Source organism: Mauremys mutica, chromosome 23 (genome assembly GCF_020497125.1).
Source record: "Mauremys mutica isolate MM-2020 ecotype Southern chromosome 23, ASM2049712v1, whole genome shotgun sequence".
Classification (NCBI taxonomy): domain Eukaryota; kingdom Metazoa; phylum Chordata; order Testudines; family Geoemydidae; genus Mauremys; species Mauremys mutica.
The window spans coordinates 12,311,349-12,327,158 of record NC_059094.1 but is presented as its reverse complement, the minus strand read 5'-3'; the positions used below and the strand labels follow the sequence as shown (position 1 = coordinate 12,327,158).

Here is a 15,810-nt window from a genome sequence, read left to right as displayed (position 1 = left end):
AAATCGGTTTAGTTGAACCAGTGCAAATCCCTGTGTGAACCCTCTTAAACTGGTTTTGAACCTGGTTCCTTTAGTTGAAGTGATTTAAATGAAGGTGGGTTGAATTTAATTTAAAGCTTGTTTAAACTGAGGTGGTTGGAGTTTAACCGTGGCTTGAATGTAAATGGGTTTAAATCCATTCAGTAGTGTCCACATGGGTTTCACTAAACCAGTTTAAGAGCATATCTTTAGTTAAACCGGTGACAGAGACAACCCTAACAGAAACAGTGGTAGGGCTTTTGGGATATTCATGTAGCCATCCAGTGTAGCTTGTGTTTGAAATGCACTGGGTTTTGGTCATGAGCCTGCAAAAACGTATGCTCGTGAGTAACATCTGTTGAGTTCAGTAGGACCAACTCACCTGCATAAAATGACTTGTGTCTATAAGCTTTGTAGGATAGGGCCCTGGATTGTAAACTCTGGAGCACAGATCCCCTGTCCTCTATCAACTGTGCAGATGCTGCTCGATAAATAAGTGATCTCCTCTAAGGTAATCTGGGGATACACAAAGAACCAATGTGCTGTTTGTAACCTCCCTCTGTGTCACATGAACATGGTCTGAGAATTCTTCACACAACACACAGGCAACCTGTGGAACTCCTTGCCAGAGGATGTTGTGAAGGCCAAGACTATAACGGAACTAGATAAGTTCATGGAGGATAGATCCATCCAGAGCTGTCCCATACACAGGGCAGAGTGGGACCGGCCCCGTGCTTTGGGGGGCCCTGCGCTTCAGGAGGATGCGGGTGGGGGACAGACAGGGTGGCCCAGAGGACTAGCAGGGAGCCTGGCGCCGGCAGCAGGGGTCAGGCCCACGTCCCGGACTCACCCCTCGGGTTCAGGCTCAGTCTCTGCAGCAGCCCCAGCCTGCTCCGCTCTATCCAGCTCCCGGAGTCGCCTGCCATCGCAGGGTCCTACCGACCCCCAAGACACTGACCCTGCCCTTCCACCTCAGACAGACCTTTCCTCTTTCCGGCAGGACCCTCCACCAGCACAGGTGAGTGCCAGCCAGCCAGTAGTCTCCATCGTCCCTTGCCCGTCGCCCAGCACTGTGTCCCCCCAGTGTCCCACACCTCCCCTTTCCACTGCCCTTTCTCCCTTCCCCCAGCACTGGGTGGGGTCCTCCAATAACACCTCCAGGCCAGGGCCAGCGCCAGCCCTTATCACCCCTCTGCCTCAAGGTCCTCCTTGCCTCACAGCATCCAGCCTTGGGGTCCCCTTCCCCGCAGTACCAGGACCCGGGGTCCCACAACCCTGCTCTCTCCACCACCCACCAGGACTGGGGTCCTCCATCCATCTGCTTTTCCGCCTCCCAGCTCCCAGAGAAAACAGATCTTAGAGCCCGTCCTCCATGCTGGAGGGTCCTGGGGTCCCCCAGCACCAGGGCACATGTAAGCCCTCCAAGAGCCACCCAGTTCCTGAGACATGGGCTCTCGGTGTTGCGAATTTGTAATTGCATTTAAAAAGAATCCACTGACGGCAGCGAGACCACACGCACCCGGGAAGTGAGTTTGCTGCAAGGAGGTTCAGGAGGGTGGATTTCAGAATGTAAGCGGCGTGACTCTGAGCGTGATCGGTGAGGGGTTTTGTTTTTAATCATATGAACTTCATTATAATTATAAAAAAGAACTACAATGTAATATAACATTATAATTACACCGCTGGGCGCTATCAATATTTAACTGCGGCCAGCAGCTGCCCTTGAAGTTCACTGTAACCAGATTTCACCTGTATAAAAAATGTTAAGGGAGGGGCGGCCATACAGGCTTATTTGCCCCGGGCCCTGCATCTCCCTAAGGATGGCCCTGGATCCATCAATAGCTTTTAACCAGGATGGGCAGGGATGCAAAACCAGCACCATGTACTAATGGCAGCGACATTGGGAGCCAATGCACAGACGGGTCACTAGCTGCCACTGGTCTTTTTATGACCATGTCATTTAGACCAGCAGTTCTCAACCAGGGGTCTGGGGCCCCCTGGGGGGCCGCGAGCAGGTTTCAGGAGATCCACCAAACCAGAGAGCAGGGCCAGTGCTAAACTCATTGCGGCCCAAGGCAGAAAGCGGAATCCCACCCCGGGGACCATAGGGTTTGGGATGAAGGAGTCCTGCTGGCCACCGGGGGCCAGTGGGACCGGGCCCAGACACAGGCATTCCTTCCCCCGGTCCCTGGCAGAGACGGCTCCTTTGCCCTGGGAAGGGCGGTGGGGGTTTGATTGAACATAAGAACGGCCATATTGGGTCAGACCAAGGGTCCATCTAGCCCAGTATCCTGTCTTCCAGCAATGGCCAATGCCAGGTGCCCCAGAGGGAATGAACAGAACTGATAATCATCAAGTGATCCATCCCCTGTCGCCCATTCTCAGTTTCTGGCAAACAGAGGCTAGGGACACCACCCCTGCCCAGCCTGGCTAATAGTCATTGATGGACCTACCCTCCATGAACTTATCTAGTTCTTTTTTGAACTCTGTTATGGTCTTGGCCTTCACAACATCCTCTGGCAAGGAGTTCCACAGGTTGACTGTGCGTTGTGTGAAGAAATACTTCCTTTTTTCTGTTTTAAACCTGCTGCCTGTTAATTTCATTTGGTGTCCCCCAGTTCTTGTGTTATGAGAAGGAGTAAATAACACTTATTCACTTTCTCCACGCCAGTCATGATTTTATAGACCTCTATCATATCCCACCTTAGTCATCTCTTTTCCTAGCTGAAAAGTCCCAGTCTTATTAATCTCTCCTCATATAGCAGCCGTTTCAAACCCCTAATAATTTTTGTTGCCCTTTTCTGAACCTTTTCCAATTCCAATAGATCTTTTTTGAGATGGGACGACCACATCTGCATGCAGTATTCAAGATGTGGGCTACCATGGATTTATAAAGAGGCAATATGATATTTTCTGGGGTGTGTGTGCGTGCACCAGTCATTAGATCTGCTGTGTGTGAGAGGTGTGTGTGTGTGTGTGCGCATGCATGCATCAGTCATTAGATATGGGGGGATGGATCAGGGTGAGTGTTTGTGTGTGTGTGTGTGTATCAGTCATTAGATCCAGGGTGTGTGTGATATTGGATCGTGTGTGTGTGTATGTGAGTGCGTGTGCGCATGCATCAGTAATTAGACCCGGGGTGTGTGTGTGTGATATTGGTTCGGGGGGGGGGGGGGTTGCGTGTCACATTGAACACAGTGAAAACGCGCTGTATATTTTCAGGGCTGCATCACAAGTGGCCGGGATTATGACTGGCCCACTTTCCTTCATTGACTCAGCTTGCGCGAAAGATCATTATTCAGCCAGGGCTCAAAACATGCGAAGAACTTTCCACTAGTACAAACCACAGATAAGACCGGATCTACTTTATTGTGACAAAGTGCAACATCACCCCTAATAAATCTCTTGTGAGTTAGGACTATGCATTGCAATGCAGAACTTTCTCTTCAGCTGCCTCTTTTCTTGTTACTAAAGTTACTTCTGTCTGCCAAGGTCTGGCACTCCCCACTGTGTATCCCCTACAGGTTGCAAAGAAACTCTTTAATTCCCAGAGTCAACATCTTCAGTGCACGACGAACTGGTAAGTAAAGGAGGTTTCTTTTCAAAATACACAAAAATTCAAAGTCCTGTTACAATTATATACAAAATAATAGAACAATATAAAATGTACGAAATATTCTAGTTTGCACCCATGTATAAAAGTGAGCTTCTGTGTGCTGCTGTCAAGTTTTCATCCTGAGTTAGCAATACTGTCGTATGGCCGGGTGGTGCCCGACCTTTTTTTCTTCAGCTGGGACCCCGGCCCACTCCTCCCGTCGCTCCCACGAAGTCAGAGCGTTTACCACCCACCCCATTGCCCCCAATCACTCATCCCCTCTGCACTTGGGGAGTTTCTTCTGGCTTGGGAATTGCTTCTGCTCTGTTATTGAGGTGCTGAAAGAGAGGTGGGAGAAGAATTTCAGTGACACTGACGGGAGAAGGATGTGGACCAAGAGGAAATTCCTTCCTGTGCACTGAGGCAGCACAAGGCCCATGCCCCACTTAAGCCTTTTGGAGCTTCCACCCCTTCCCTTAGGGAGAGTCTTCCATTGTGCAACAGATCTCGCTGTCAGGAAATGCCTTCAGCTGCATCCCATTGCTCCTAGTGCCAGTCCCTAGCTCTGTTCTCCTTTTGCTCCTGGATCCCTGGCCAATATTTGTGGACAGCACCACGTGCATCCTGAAGGTGAGCCATGGTGACTTTGAAAGCCAGGTCTGCTGGCTCCAAAATACCACTCCAGTCTTGACCCTCAGAGAGAGAGAGAGAACGTGCACACATGTGCTTTAGAGTCATGTTGTCTGCTCTTCACCTGTTTACCTTGGGCCTGTGCAGCTTCTTGGTGGGAGGAGAAGTGGGGCATACGTTAATTACACAAGGAAAGCAGGAGAGGGGCATCAGTCTGAGTGAGGGTGGAGGAGCTTTCTCTGTGCAGAGCGAGGATGTATCAGTGTGAGCCAGCAAGATTTTCAATCTCTCAATGAAACATACACTACAAATTCCTTCTTAAGAGAGGCAGGTGCTCAGCTGATGCCTGATCCACAGCCCATTGAAGTCAATGGAAGACTCGTCCGATTGATGTCAACCGGTGGTGGATCAGGGCCTTGTGCTGTGGACATATTTTCTGTCTCTCTCTGGTGAGAGCCACACCAGAGCACAAAGAGTTAACACCTTATATGCTGTTCATTTCCCCTGGTCAAGGTGGGAGCAGTGCTGGGGAGCCGACAAAGAGGCCACAGGTATTTTAATTACGTTTATGAGGTTTTGGATAATAACCACACATGCCAGGCAGCTAACCTAACTCAGAAGGGTTGTTACTATAGCCTGGGTTCCTATACTGCTCATCTCTCATCACTAGAACTGGAAGGGACCTTGAGACGTCATCTAGTCCAGTCCCCTGTACTTGTGGCAGGATTAAGTATCTAGACCATCCCTGACAGGTGTTTGTCCAACCTGCTCTTCAAAATTCCCCATGATGGAGATTCTACAACCTCCCTAGGCAATTTATTCCAGTGCTTAACCACCCTGATGGGAAGCTTTTCCTAATGTTCAACCTAAACTGCCTTTGCTGCAATTTAAGCCCATTGTTTCTTGTCCTATCCTCAGAGGTTAAGAAAAAAAAATTCCTCCTCCTCGTAACAATCTTCTACATACTTGAAAACTGTTATCCTTTCTTTTATCAGGGTTGGAAGGGACCTCAGGAGATCATCTAGTCCAACCCCCTGTTCAAAGCAGGACTACTCCCCAGGCAGATTTTTACCCCAGTGCCCTAAACGGTCCCCTCAAGGATTGAACTCACAACCCTGGATTTAGCAGGTCAATGCTCAAAGCACTGAGCTATCCCTCCCTTGCGTCTTGTCCTATCCTCAGAGGTTAAGAAGAACATTTTTTCTTTCTCCTTGTAACAACCTTCTTCATAGTTGAAAACTGTGATCCTGTCCCCCCGTCTTCTCTTTTCCAGACTAAACAAACCCAGTTTTTTCAATCTCCCCTCACAGGTCATGTTTTCTAGATCTTTAATCGTTTTTGTTGCTCTTCTCTGGACTGTCTCCAATATGTCCACGTCCTTCCTGAAATGTGGCGTCCAGAACTGGACACAATACTCCAGTCGAGGCCTAATCAGAGCAGAGTAGAGCGGAAGAATGACTTCTTGTGTCTTGCTTCCTTAGCCACAGTACAGAGGAACCCCATTTATCCAAGCTAATTGGGACTGGGCCAAACTGGATAATCAGAAATTGGGATAATCCAGAGACCTTCGGCCCCGGGTGGTGGGGCTCGGGCTGTCAGCCGCAGATCGGTTAATACGGAGAGCCAGATAACGGAGGCTCAGATAAACAGGGTTCTACTGTGTTTTTATTTTTTCACAAAATGTAAAAACTAAAGATCCTCTGTAAAAACGCAAATTCTGCGTTTCTCCCTGGCAACTGGATTTCTAGGATCCCTGCGCATCACAGACCTGCTGCGTTTTTAACTTACCATCCACTTTCCTTTCTGGAGACAGCTCCTCTTCTGTTTCTTCTTCTTCCTCATTTAGCTCTTCCTCATCTCCAAGCAAAAGTAACGTGATTTAGAAAGCTGGAGCCCCACCCCCCGAACTGTATTTTCAACACAGGGGGCCACTTATAAAAGGCACCATCCAACCACAGCAAAATATTGTCTGTGCACTTAGGAACTAGGAGAGAAAGGTGTAAGCCTTGGGCTGAGTATGCAGGCCAAGGAGTCGGCAGCATGCCAGGGTACTATTCCCAGCTTTCCCAGTAACTTATTGGCTAGCCATGGGTGGATCACTTTGCCGCTCTAGGTCTCAGTTTCCCTATCTGGTAAATGGGTATGGTGCCAAGATGGAGCATTCCCAGTTGCTATAAACCATGGGCCCATTGACTCTGGTAATATAGTGACTTCAATAGGTGTTGTTGGATCAAGTCCCAAACGAATAACAGACCTCAAATCTCGCCAGCTAACTAACTGGAATGAGTTGAAAGTGTTAATGCTGTAACTGAGAGCAGTCTCCTCTATCCAAGAGGGGAAGTGATGTCTAGTGGGTAAAGCATAGCGCTGGGAGACAAGAAATCTGGTTTCTTATCCCTGACCCTGACTTGCTGTGCGGCCTGGGGCAAGCCACTTCCCTGCTCCGTGCCTCAGTTTCCCCATGGGTTGTGAGCCTTAACTCGCTCATGCTTGTACAAGTGCTTTCAGACGTTCGAATGGAAGGGGCCGAAGCAGGGCACAATATTCTTATACCTGTTCCAAAGTCGATGGCTCTCAAGACTTCTGCTATGTGCTCCAGGTCTAGGGTGAAATAATCCATATTTTCAAAGCCTTGCTCGATCTTCCCCAGACAGCCGCCCTTTGAGGCTTCCACAATCCTGGGGGCGATAGACATAGGGTTTGTTTCCTTACCTGCTGTTCCTCCAGAGGAGAGAATTACCGGCTCGAGTGGCTGCATGTTCTAGCTAAAAAAAGATGATTATCCAGGGAGAAAGACCCAGGAGAGCCCTCTCTGAAATCCTCCGTCTCACGCAAGGTGCTTGAGAGATGTTCCCACCCTCCCTTTGACCTCCGCCACAGGGCATTGTATTAACGCCTTCCGAATCCCTGGCGAGTCCCAGCTGACTGCTCTAGACACCCTCTTTCAGATGATCCCTGGGGCACCCCCCAGCAATCATGGAGCCTTTCTGGGCTTTTGGCTTTATTCGTAACCTAATTAACAGCATCAAGCCCAAGCCCTCGCTTTCTCCTGAAGCTTAGCTGGTCCTACGTTTCCCTACAGCATCTCTCTGTCCAGACTCTGCCTTCCCTGGGGCTTGTCTTCACTTGCGCCTGTTTCACTTAAGGTGTGATTTTAAACCAACCTGGGTAAACTGGTGCCAGCCGCCTGTGTGGACACCCTGATTCTGGATTAAACTCGGTGTATTTTGGTGGAGCAAAATCAATTAGGGATCAGTTTAAGCTAAAGTGAAATTAGCGTCCCCACAGCCTTTCGCACCAGCTTAACTAGCTCAGCTTAAAAAAGCAATTTAAGTGAAACCAGCGCAACTTTCTCTCATACGGCCGAGCCTTCCCGGAGATGTTCTTTTATATCCCAGTGGGAGCTCACGTGATCCACCCACTGGTGTGACTCTGGAGTAATTGTGCTGCCCCCTCTTGCGGACTTCACGCGCCTGAGTCAGACAGGCTCACCAGCGGCGCTCCATAGCTAGGGCCCTACCAAATTCACGGTCCAGTGTGGTCAATTTCACAGTTATAGGATTTTACAAATCATAAATTTCATGATTTCAGCTATTTAAATCTGAAATTTCACGGTGTTGTGATTGTAAGAGTCCTGATCCCAAAAGGAGTTGTGGGATGCGTGTGTGTGTGGGGGGGTGGACGGGACGGGGGACACAAGGTTATTGTATTAAGGTCACGGTACTGCCACCTTTACTTCTGCTCTGTTGTTGGCAGCAGCGCTGCCTTCAGAGCCGGGCAGCTGGAGAGCGGCAGCTGCTGGCCGAGATCCCAGCTCTGAAGGCAGAGCTGCCGCCAGCAGCAGCGCAGAAGTAATGGCACGGTGTGGTAGTGTCACCCTCACTGCTGCCTTCAGAGTTGGGCCCTCAGTCAGCAGCCACCGCTCTCCGGCCGCCCAGCTCTGAAGACAGCGCAGAAGTAAGGGTGGAAATACCGCAACCTCCCTAAAATAACCTTGTGACCCCCCTGCAACTCCCTTTTGGGTCAGGACCCCCAGTTTGAGAAACGCTGGTCTCCCCCGTGAAATCTGTATAGCACAGGGTAAAAGTGCCCAAAAAGACCAGATTTCACGAGGGGAGACCAGATTTCAGGGACCGTGACGCATTTTTCATGGCAGTGAATTTAGTAGGGCCCGAGAACCTGCCATTCTATTCCAGTCTCTTGCTGGTCAGAGGGGATCATAACAGAGAAACTTTACAGCAGCTCAGGATTTGCTTTCTCCTGGATTCTTTTTAAAGGACCCGGGTATTTAAACAGGAAACTGGAACCGGGCTGCTATTGGGAAGGGATGCGGGTGCTAACCCCTGTTATTTTCTGGGAACAATCCTTGGGTGGATTTTGACGTTGCTGTAGAGTCTCAGACCGTGGCCCTGAAGCAGCAATTTAAAAATACAACCCCGGGGACTTACGTTTTAATGAGCTGCTTGGCATTCTGTGAAGAGAAAAAAAAAAGAGAGGGAAGGATCAAGGTGAGACGCAAGTTACCAAGAAGGTGATAAAAGCAGCGCGTATGAAGCTGGCACCAGGTGCCGCGTCGCCAGCGCTAAGCAGGGTTTGTCATACCAAGTGGGGGCGGGGCTGTGATCTGGGGCCTTTGGCCGCTGCCCCCTCGGCCAGAGTTAGATCACCCTTTCCAGCCGCTCTTGGGAACGCTAGGTTATTCCCTCTCACTGGGTTGAAAGCCCACTGGTCTCCCTGGAAACCCCGTCCAGCCAGAGGCCAGGTCCTTGCGGAGGATAAAGGGATGACGCGGAGGGTCACGGCTGGTGGGGGGCAGAGCTGATTTGGGCTGAGATGGGAGGCGACTGGGAGGCTGAATCTGACTTGTGGGATTCGGGAGGGTGGAGCAAACCACGCTGCTAGATCCAGGCTCCATCCCTCCCTTGGCCGGAGAGGACCTACTCACTGTGAGAAAAGTGGCCCCTCCTGTCTCCTCCAGGGACTGAAACGCTGTCTCCATCAGCTTGGTGGACTCCTCCAGCTGCTCTTTGTACTGCTGGACCAGAGCCTGCACCAAGCTGGTCTTTTCTTCCTGCTCCTTTGTGACCTTCTGCAGCAGCTCGTTCTTCTTCTCCTCCAGGATTGCAATGAGGGCATTAATCTTCTCGCACAGCTCCTGCTTCACCAGCCGGCCGTTGTCCTGCCAACGGACGAAGGGCATGAGCATCTCGAAGCAGAGGGGATGGGGATGCTCCCTGATCTCCCCCCAGAGGCAGCACAGCCGCACTGAACGATCCCAGCCGCAGGCATCCAGGGATTGCAAATGCACAGAGCTCAGATCTCGGGGAACCCCCAGCGGAATTCAGACTTAGCCCTTGTCTCTGGGCACAGCAGTTTCCAGAGACTTCCTGCCACATGGCAGTCCCTTAGATTCTCTTGCCAATAGTACAAATCTAGTGGCACTAGCAACAGGGGAAATGGAAACCAGTGGTGGAGGCCATGTTCCTGGTGGCGAAAGCAGGGCAGTGGAAGCCAAGACTCGGGGGTTCTGCCCTCAGTTCTGGCACTGACCCAAGACTAAGTTCTTTGGGGGGGAGATCATCGGTTTGTTCTGTGATCGCCTAGCGCCACATGGTCCTGGCACTCCTTGGTGCCACCATAACACAAGAAATAACAACAGGCTAATCCTGGGCAAGTCATTTTAACTGGGCTGTGACTCAGTTTCCCTGTCTGAAAAACGAGGCTAATAATGCCCCTTGCACAGGGAGATGGGAGGCTCTAACCACTAGCTCCCCCTGTCCCCTCCTCTTTTGTGTAAAAGCCCTCCCATTGAATTAAACAGGCTTCTCAGTCACGTGGACTAAGGGGGAAGCTGCTCCCGACACCTGCATTGTCTGGGGGTTGGATTTCGTCTCTGCCACTCAGATTTTGAAGGGCTCCGTCGTTTTCCCCATTCCTCACCTCGGTGGTTTTGCACGAGTCCTCCAGCTGGCTGATGATGGTCTGGACTCTGTCGTTCCCAGCCACCAGCATGGAGATGCAGTTGCTCAGCTCCATCTGTGAGAAGGGGACAGAAATAGATTTAACCCTTACCCTTCCGGGCACAGGTGGAGGCCTGTCGTGCTGTCTGGAGGGGGGTTGGTGGGCCCCTACACTGAAGGCTAATCCCTTTTCAGGAAGAGGAGAGGTAGGAGAAGGGGGGAGAGGCCTTGGCACTGTCTGCAGGTTGGGGCTAGAGCGGAGGGACACACTCTCAACGCTGGGGATAACTGCACAGCAAGAAGAGCCTCAAAACTGTCTCCATGTGGTGGGGGCAGAGCCAGATGGGCAGCCTGGACCATGCTGGGCCCCTCTGGTCCTGTTGGGTGGGTGAGGGAATGGCACGAGATGCCCACAGATCGAGGAACGTTAACGGTGGAGCTGGGAGGGAATCCTAAACGGCAGGAAAGGACGGTCCATGGGAGTGCAGGTGGGGAGGAGAAGGAAGGTTTGGCTCTGGGAGTTTGTGACACAAGGGCCCATCCTAACCCACCCAAATAGCCTGGATTCCAGTGACAAATGGACATCTGTCTGCTTAGGGCTCCTGGGCTTCTACCCCATTCAGCAGGGAGGAGGGTGCCCCGGTGGGGGAGATCTTGCCATCCATGGATCCCATCCAAGATACCCAGGGGAAGGCCTCAGCTCTTATGGGTCTGCTCACAGCTGTAGACACTGCTCTCTCGGGGACTGGCCCCGGGCCTTGCTCCCCAGCTCTCAAGTGACTCTAAATATAGACAGGTGACGGCAGCCCCCCTCCGCCTATTAATACCCCAGTGCTCAGCCTCGGAAGCTATTCCTGAAAGGCCCAGCTCAGCACATCACCGGTGCCAAGCAGGAGGAGCCCATCCCCTCAGAGATCTCATCTCCATTCCAAGCCATCGCCTGTGAACCCCGGCTAAGGTCAAGGAGCCGCAGCCTCTGGCCCCGCTATGGAGCATCCAGCTGAGGCCAGGCCAGGGTTTAGTACTGGCCGATGGGCTCCTTTCTCCAGGGAGAGGGAAGCAGCAGTGACCCAGCTGGTACCTTTTGCCCCTGGAAGACGTTCTGAAGTGGTGCAACTTCGCAGTCTTTGTGAGTGCCGAAGACTTTGCACATGGAGCAAGTGGGCACCTCGCAGGTCAAGCAGTAGATGTTGATCTTCTCGTCTTCGTGCTCCTTGCACATGGGGTGGTTTCCTTTCTTCAGGGGCCTGCTGAAGACAGCAAGAAACCGGACAGGGTTTAACAGCTTGGAGCGGCATTTAATCACATTTGAGCGGTGGCAGATTCAGATTGAAACACCCACCGGGTGACGATAGGAACCAGAGACCAGGCTGTGGTCTATACAGCTGAAGAACAACCAGCACTGGCCTTCTGAGTTATAGGGCCAGATCCTGATTTAAGTTTCACCAGTGCAAACCCAGACTAGCTCCAGGGCAGTCACTGGGTTCAGTGGAGTTAATCTGGATTTACAGCAGTGTAATGGAGACCAGAACCTGGACTTCGCTTTGTACAGTGGAGTTTGGATCAACTCCCAACCCCTCTCTAATGTTACCCTGGTCAGTGATGTAATGTTTAGAGCCAGTGCTGGTATGTGCCAGGATCTCTGACCAGCTTGCTCTGTCCAGGCAGAGCTCTGCATCTGATCACAGCACGCGAACTTCCAGGGCCGTCACTCCACAGCATGGAGAGGATTTCTGGTCCCGGCGTCCTGGGAGAGATTTTACTGCTCGGGGTCAATCCCCAGCTTCTCTGCAGAGATCTGTTTAAACAGAGGACTCTCACCGGCTGCCACTTTCCAGCAAAGCATCACTCTGTCACCCCACCACACCCCTTCCCCCTCCCACTAGCTGAGGCCACTGAAACTTCTGGGTCCATCGGGGTTACTGAGCCACATGGCTAGATCCAGGATTCAAGGATGATGTGGGACACCCTAATTATAGACACATGATGCACAGGCTCACTCTGTCCTCTATAAGGCAAAACCTCTGGTGCTGCTGGCTCCTTACTTCCTTCTGCAGAAACCTACAGTCTATTTAAACACAGGTGCTTGGCCAGGAACTTTCACCTACTTCCCCGCCCTTTTCAGGCAGGGTGACTGCAGCTGAGAGACCTTTAACAGGGAAGTTAAATAAAGTCGCTCGGACCAACTTTCAGTGTGGGGAACCCAGAGCGGCCCAAAATCACGAGTCAGACAGGCTGCCAAAAGTCCCGGGATTGGCTTAAAATCATTAGACTAGTGCGGGGTGTGTGTGTGTGTGTGTGTCTCAAACTTCACAGCACTGCAACCCCCTTCTGACAACAAAAATGACAGCACGACCCCAGGAGGGGGGACTGAAGTCTGAGCCCACCCGAGCCCTGAAGCCCTCGAGCTTCGGCCCCGGGCAGCGGGACTCAGGCTTTGACCCTGCGTGGCGGAGCTCGGGCTTCAGCTTCAGCCCCGGGTCCCAGCAAGTCTAACGCCAGCCCTGGCGACCGTATGAAAATGGGGTCCCAACCCACTTTGGGGTCCCGACCCCCAGTTTGAGCACCGCTGCACTGGTGCTTTTGTGGGCGGCCTGGGTTTTGAGCATTTAGGGGGTCACGTTTTCAAACTTTCCTCTGCAACCAGGAAGGCTGGAAACTTGCTTTTTAAAAATAAATTGAAAGCTGAGAGTCTCCTATAATCGCCGGGCTCCAGGAGCTGGGCTTCGAAGAAACATACCGGCTAACGCGAGACGTGTGATACAATCATGAGATGTAGCAACTCTGCAACTTGGACAAGTTACTTTGCCTCTCTGGTGCCTGTTTCCCCTGCCTCCATGTGTAGCTCCTGGCTGGCCCAGTGGGAACTCACAGCCTTGGTTGCTGCAGTGCCAGCATTCATGTCGCACTCCCCGTCAGTATCCAGCCCGGGGCGGGGAAAGCGAATGATCCAACCAGCGGACCAAATTCGGTGATGGGTTCTGGTCACACGCGAGGCATGTTGTGCAAATGCTAAGAAGTGCTAGATAATAATAAGCATCGGGGGGATATGGTAGAGGTCTATAAACTCATGACTGTTGTGGAAAAACTGAACAGAGAAGTGCCATTTACCCTCTTCCACAATACAAAAACCAGAGGTCACCTGATGAAATTAATACGCAGCAGGTTTCATACAAACAAGAGGAAGTCGTTTTTCCAGGCCATACACAGTTAACCTGTGGAACTCATTGCTAGGGGATGTTATGATGGCCAAGAGTATAACTGGGTTAAAAAAAAAAAAGGACTGGATAAGTTCATGGAGGATAGCACCATCAGCAGCTGTTAGCCAAGATGATCAGGGATGTGACCCCCTACTCGAGTGACCCTAAACCTCGGACAACCGGAAGGCAGGGGTGGAAGATGGGTGGATCACTCCGGAAATGCCCTGTTCTCCCTGAAGCTGTGGTCCTGGCCACTTTCAGAGACAGGACCCTGAGGTAGAGGGTCTGGCCCAGTATAGCAGTGCTTGTGTTCTTAAGTGACAACAACAAACAGAGCCGATCACGGTGGCGTTGTACCGGACGCTGTTCCACCTCATTGCCTGGCCTATTACCATGGCCCTACATTTGTGCTCATTTGGCCAATTACTGTCGGTGTCGCCGTGCTCATATCCAAGCCAATCTCAATTCTTTTCTCAAGTAGGAGCTCGAGGCAAGGGGCCAGATAGACCCTCAGCTGGTGTAGATCGGCCCTGCTCCATTGACTGCAATGGAATGATGCCAATTTGCAGTAGCTGAGGATCTGGCCCAGGATATCACATGCTTCGCTACCTCTGGCTACGTTACAGCTCCTGCGTTTGCTCCCTCCTCTCTGCAATGTGATTTTAAAAGGAGCGGTCAGGCTGATCTGGGCATGATCTGTTCTTTATCCAGAGAGTTAGCTCCATTACTTCACTATTGGAACTAGATTTAGCAGACATCCCCCAACCCCTTTTAAAAAAGACTCTGGTACCATATTTGCCCCCATATAGCACCTGTCTCTGTCTCCATGACTTCCAAATAATATTGCCAGTGATTCAGTGAATTCATCTGTTAATTCCTTGAAGGCCTTGGAATCCATATCTGCACCTGCTTACTTATAAATACTCTCTTTTTCCTATTCCGCTGCCTGCATGTGTTATCAGCACCTACATACCGAGGCATCACTTCCTGGCCATTCATGCCTTTTCTCGCTGTATATTTCTGGTTTAGATCAAGTTTTAAAAATGAAGAGCAGGTCCCTGGAATCACTGCTGATTTCACACCCTTCCTCGTTTATGAATGGATCTATTTTCTCTCTCCTGTAAATCCCGATCGTATTCCCTTTAACCAGCTATAAACCTGCTGTCATTTTTTCCTCCTACGAACTGCCAGTGACTTTACATTCCTGGTCGGTCTCCTCCCCACTTCTCCAACTAGCACAGAACCTTTCCTTCCCTTCAGACCACTGAGCAAGCCCTGCTGAAGCCCCGGTGGCAATTTCTGATTCTTTGTATTATTCCTTTTCAGGGGAAGGCTGCATGTGGTCTGGGGTGCACAATGGAACCTGATCTCTGACTGGTCTCTCTAGGTGCTAAAGTAACACAAATAATAAGGAATCAGAGGAGTCTAACTTTCTTCTACAATCCCACGGCTTGGTTGTCTTCTGCTGCAGCTTAAGGCTGGTGAGATTTCAATGTAGCTAATATTTGGTGTTTTTCTTAAAGCGTCGGCTGCTGGAATCAAGAGATAGCATGAGAATCTTGGCTTTTATAACACTCCCCTGCCCCGCCACTAGGTTTCTAGGGCTTGTGATTGTGGAGAAGAGCTGAGTGCATTCCAACAGCTCTGAACCCAGCAGGCAAATAACAAAGACCAACCATCTATTTCTGGGGTTCTCAAACTGGCGGTCGGGACCCCTCAGGGGGTCACGAGGGTTATTACATGGGGGGGGAAATCACTCGCTGTCAGCCTCCACCCCAAACCCCACTTTGCCTCTAGCATTTATAATGGTGTTAAATATATTAAAAGTGTTTTTAATTTATAAGGGGCTTGCACTCAGAGGCTTGCTATGTGAAAGGGGTCACCAGCATAGGTGCCAACTCTGTGGGTGCTCTGGGGCTGGAGCACCCACAGGGAAACATTGGTGGGTGCTTAGCACCCACCAGCAGCTCTCCGCCCCAGCTCACCTCTGCCTCTGCTCCGCCTCCAGCTCCTCCCCTGAACACGCCGCCAGGTCCTGCTTCTCCCCCCTCCCTCCCAGCGCTTGCACCGCGAAACAGCTGTTTCGCGCAACAAGCCTGGGAGGGAGGAGGGAGGAGAGGGAACACGGCATGCTTGGGGGAGGAGGCAGGACTAGGGCAGGGATTTGGGGAGGGGTCCAATAGGGGCAGGGAGGGGCGGAGTTAGGGTGGAGACTTTGGGGGCAGGGGTGGAGTTGGGGCGGGACTGGGGGCGCGAGCATCCACAGACGCAGAAAAAAGTTGGCGCCTGTGGTCACCAGTACCAAAGTTTGAGACCCACCAATCTATTTCCTCCCCCGCCCCACATGAATGATTCAAGCCTTGACACATGATTTTTGACTGGGTTGGCAGTACTGAGTTACTCCTGA

At 51.3% G+C, this 15,810-nt stretch overlaps 1 protein-coding gene across 2 annotated transcripts in view; it reads right to left on the bottom strand.

Annotated features, from left to right (window-relative positions):
- Positions 1-3,379: 3,379 nt before the first annotated feature.
- The window catches only part of TRIM63 (tripartite motif containing 63), a 30,310-nt gene continuing 17,879 nt past the window's right edge, over positions 3,380-15,810 (bottom strand). For both annotated transcript variants that reach the window (XM_044997927.1, XM_044997926.1), the window contains exons 3-9: positions 11,285-11,453; positions 10,184-10,279; positions 9,189-9,422; positions 8,692-8,714; positions 6,797-6,921; positions 6,032-6,100; positions 3,380-3,951 (exon numbers count right to left, since the gene is read on the bottom strand). In XM_044997927.1, the coding sequence (XP_044853862.1) occupies positions 3,941-3,951; positions 6,032-6,100; positions 6,797-6,921; positions 8,692-8,714; positions 9,189-9,422; positions 10,184-10,279; positions 11,285-11,453 (727 nt within the window). In that variant the 3' untranslated portion in view covers positions 3,380-3,940. The remainder of the gene's footprint in view (positions 3,952-6,031; positions 6,101-6,796; positions 6,922-8,691; positions 8,715-9,188; positions 9,423-10,183; positions 10,280-11,284; positions 11,454-15,810) is intronic.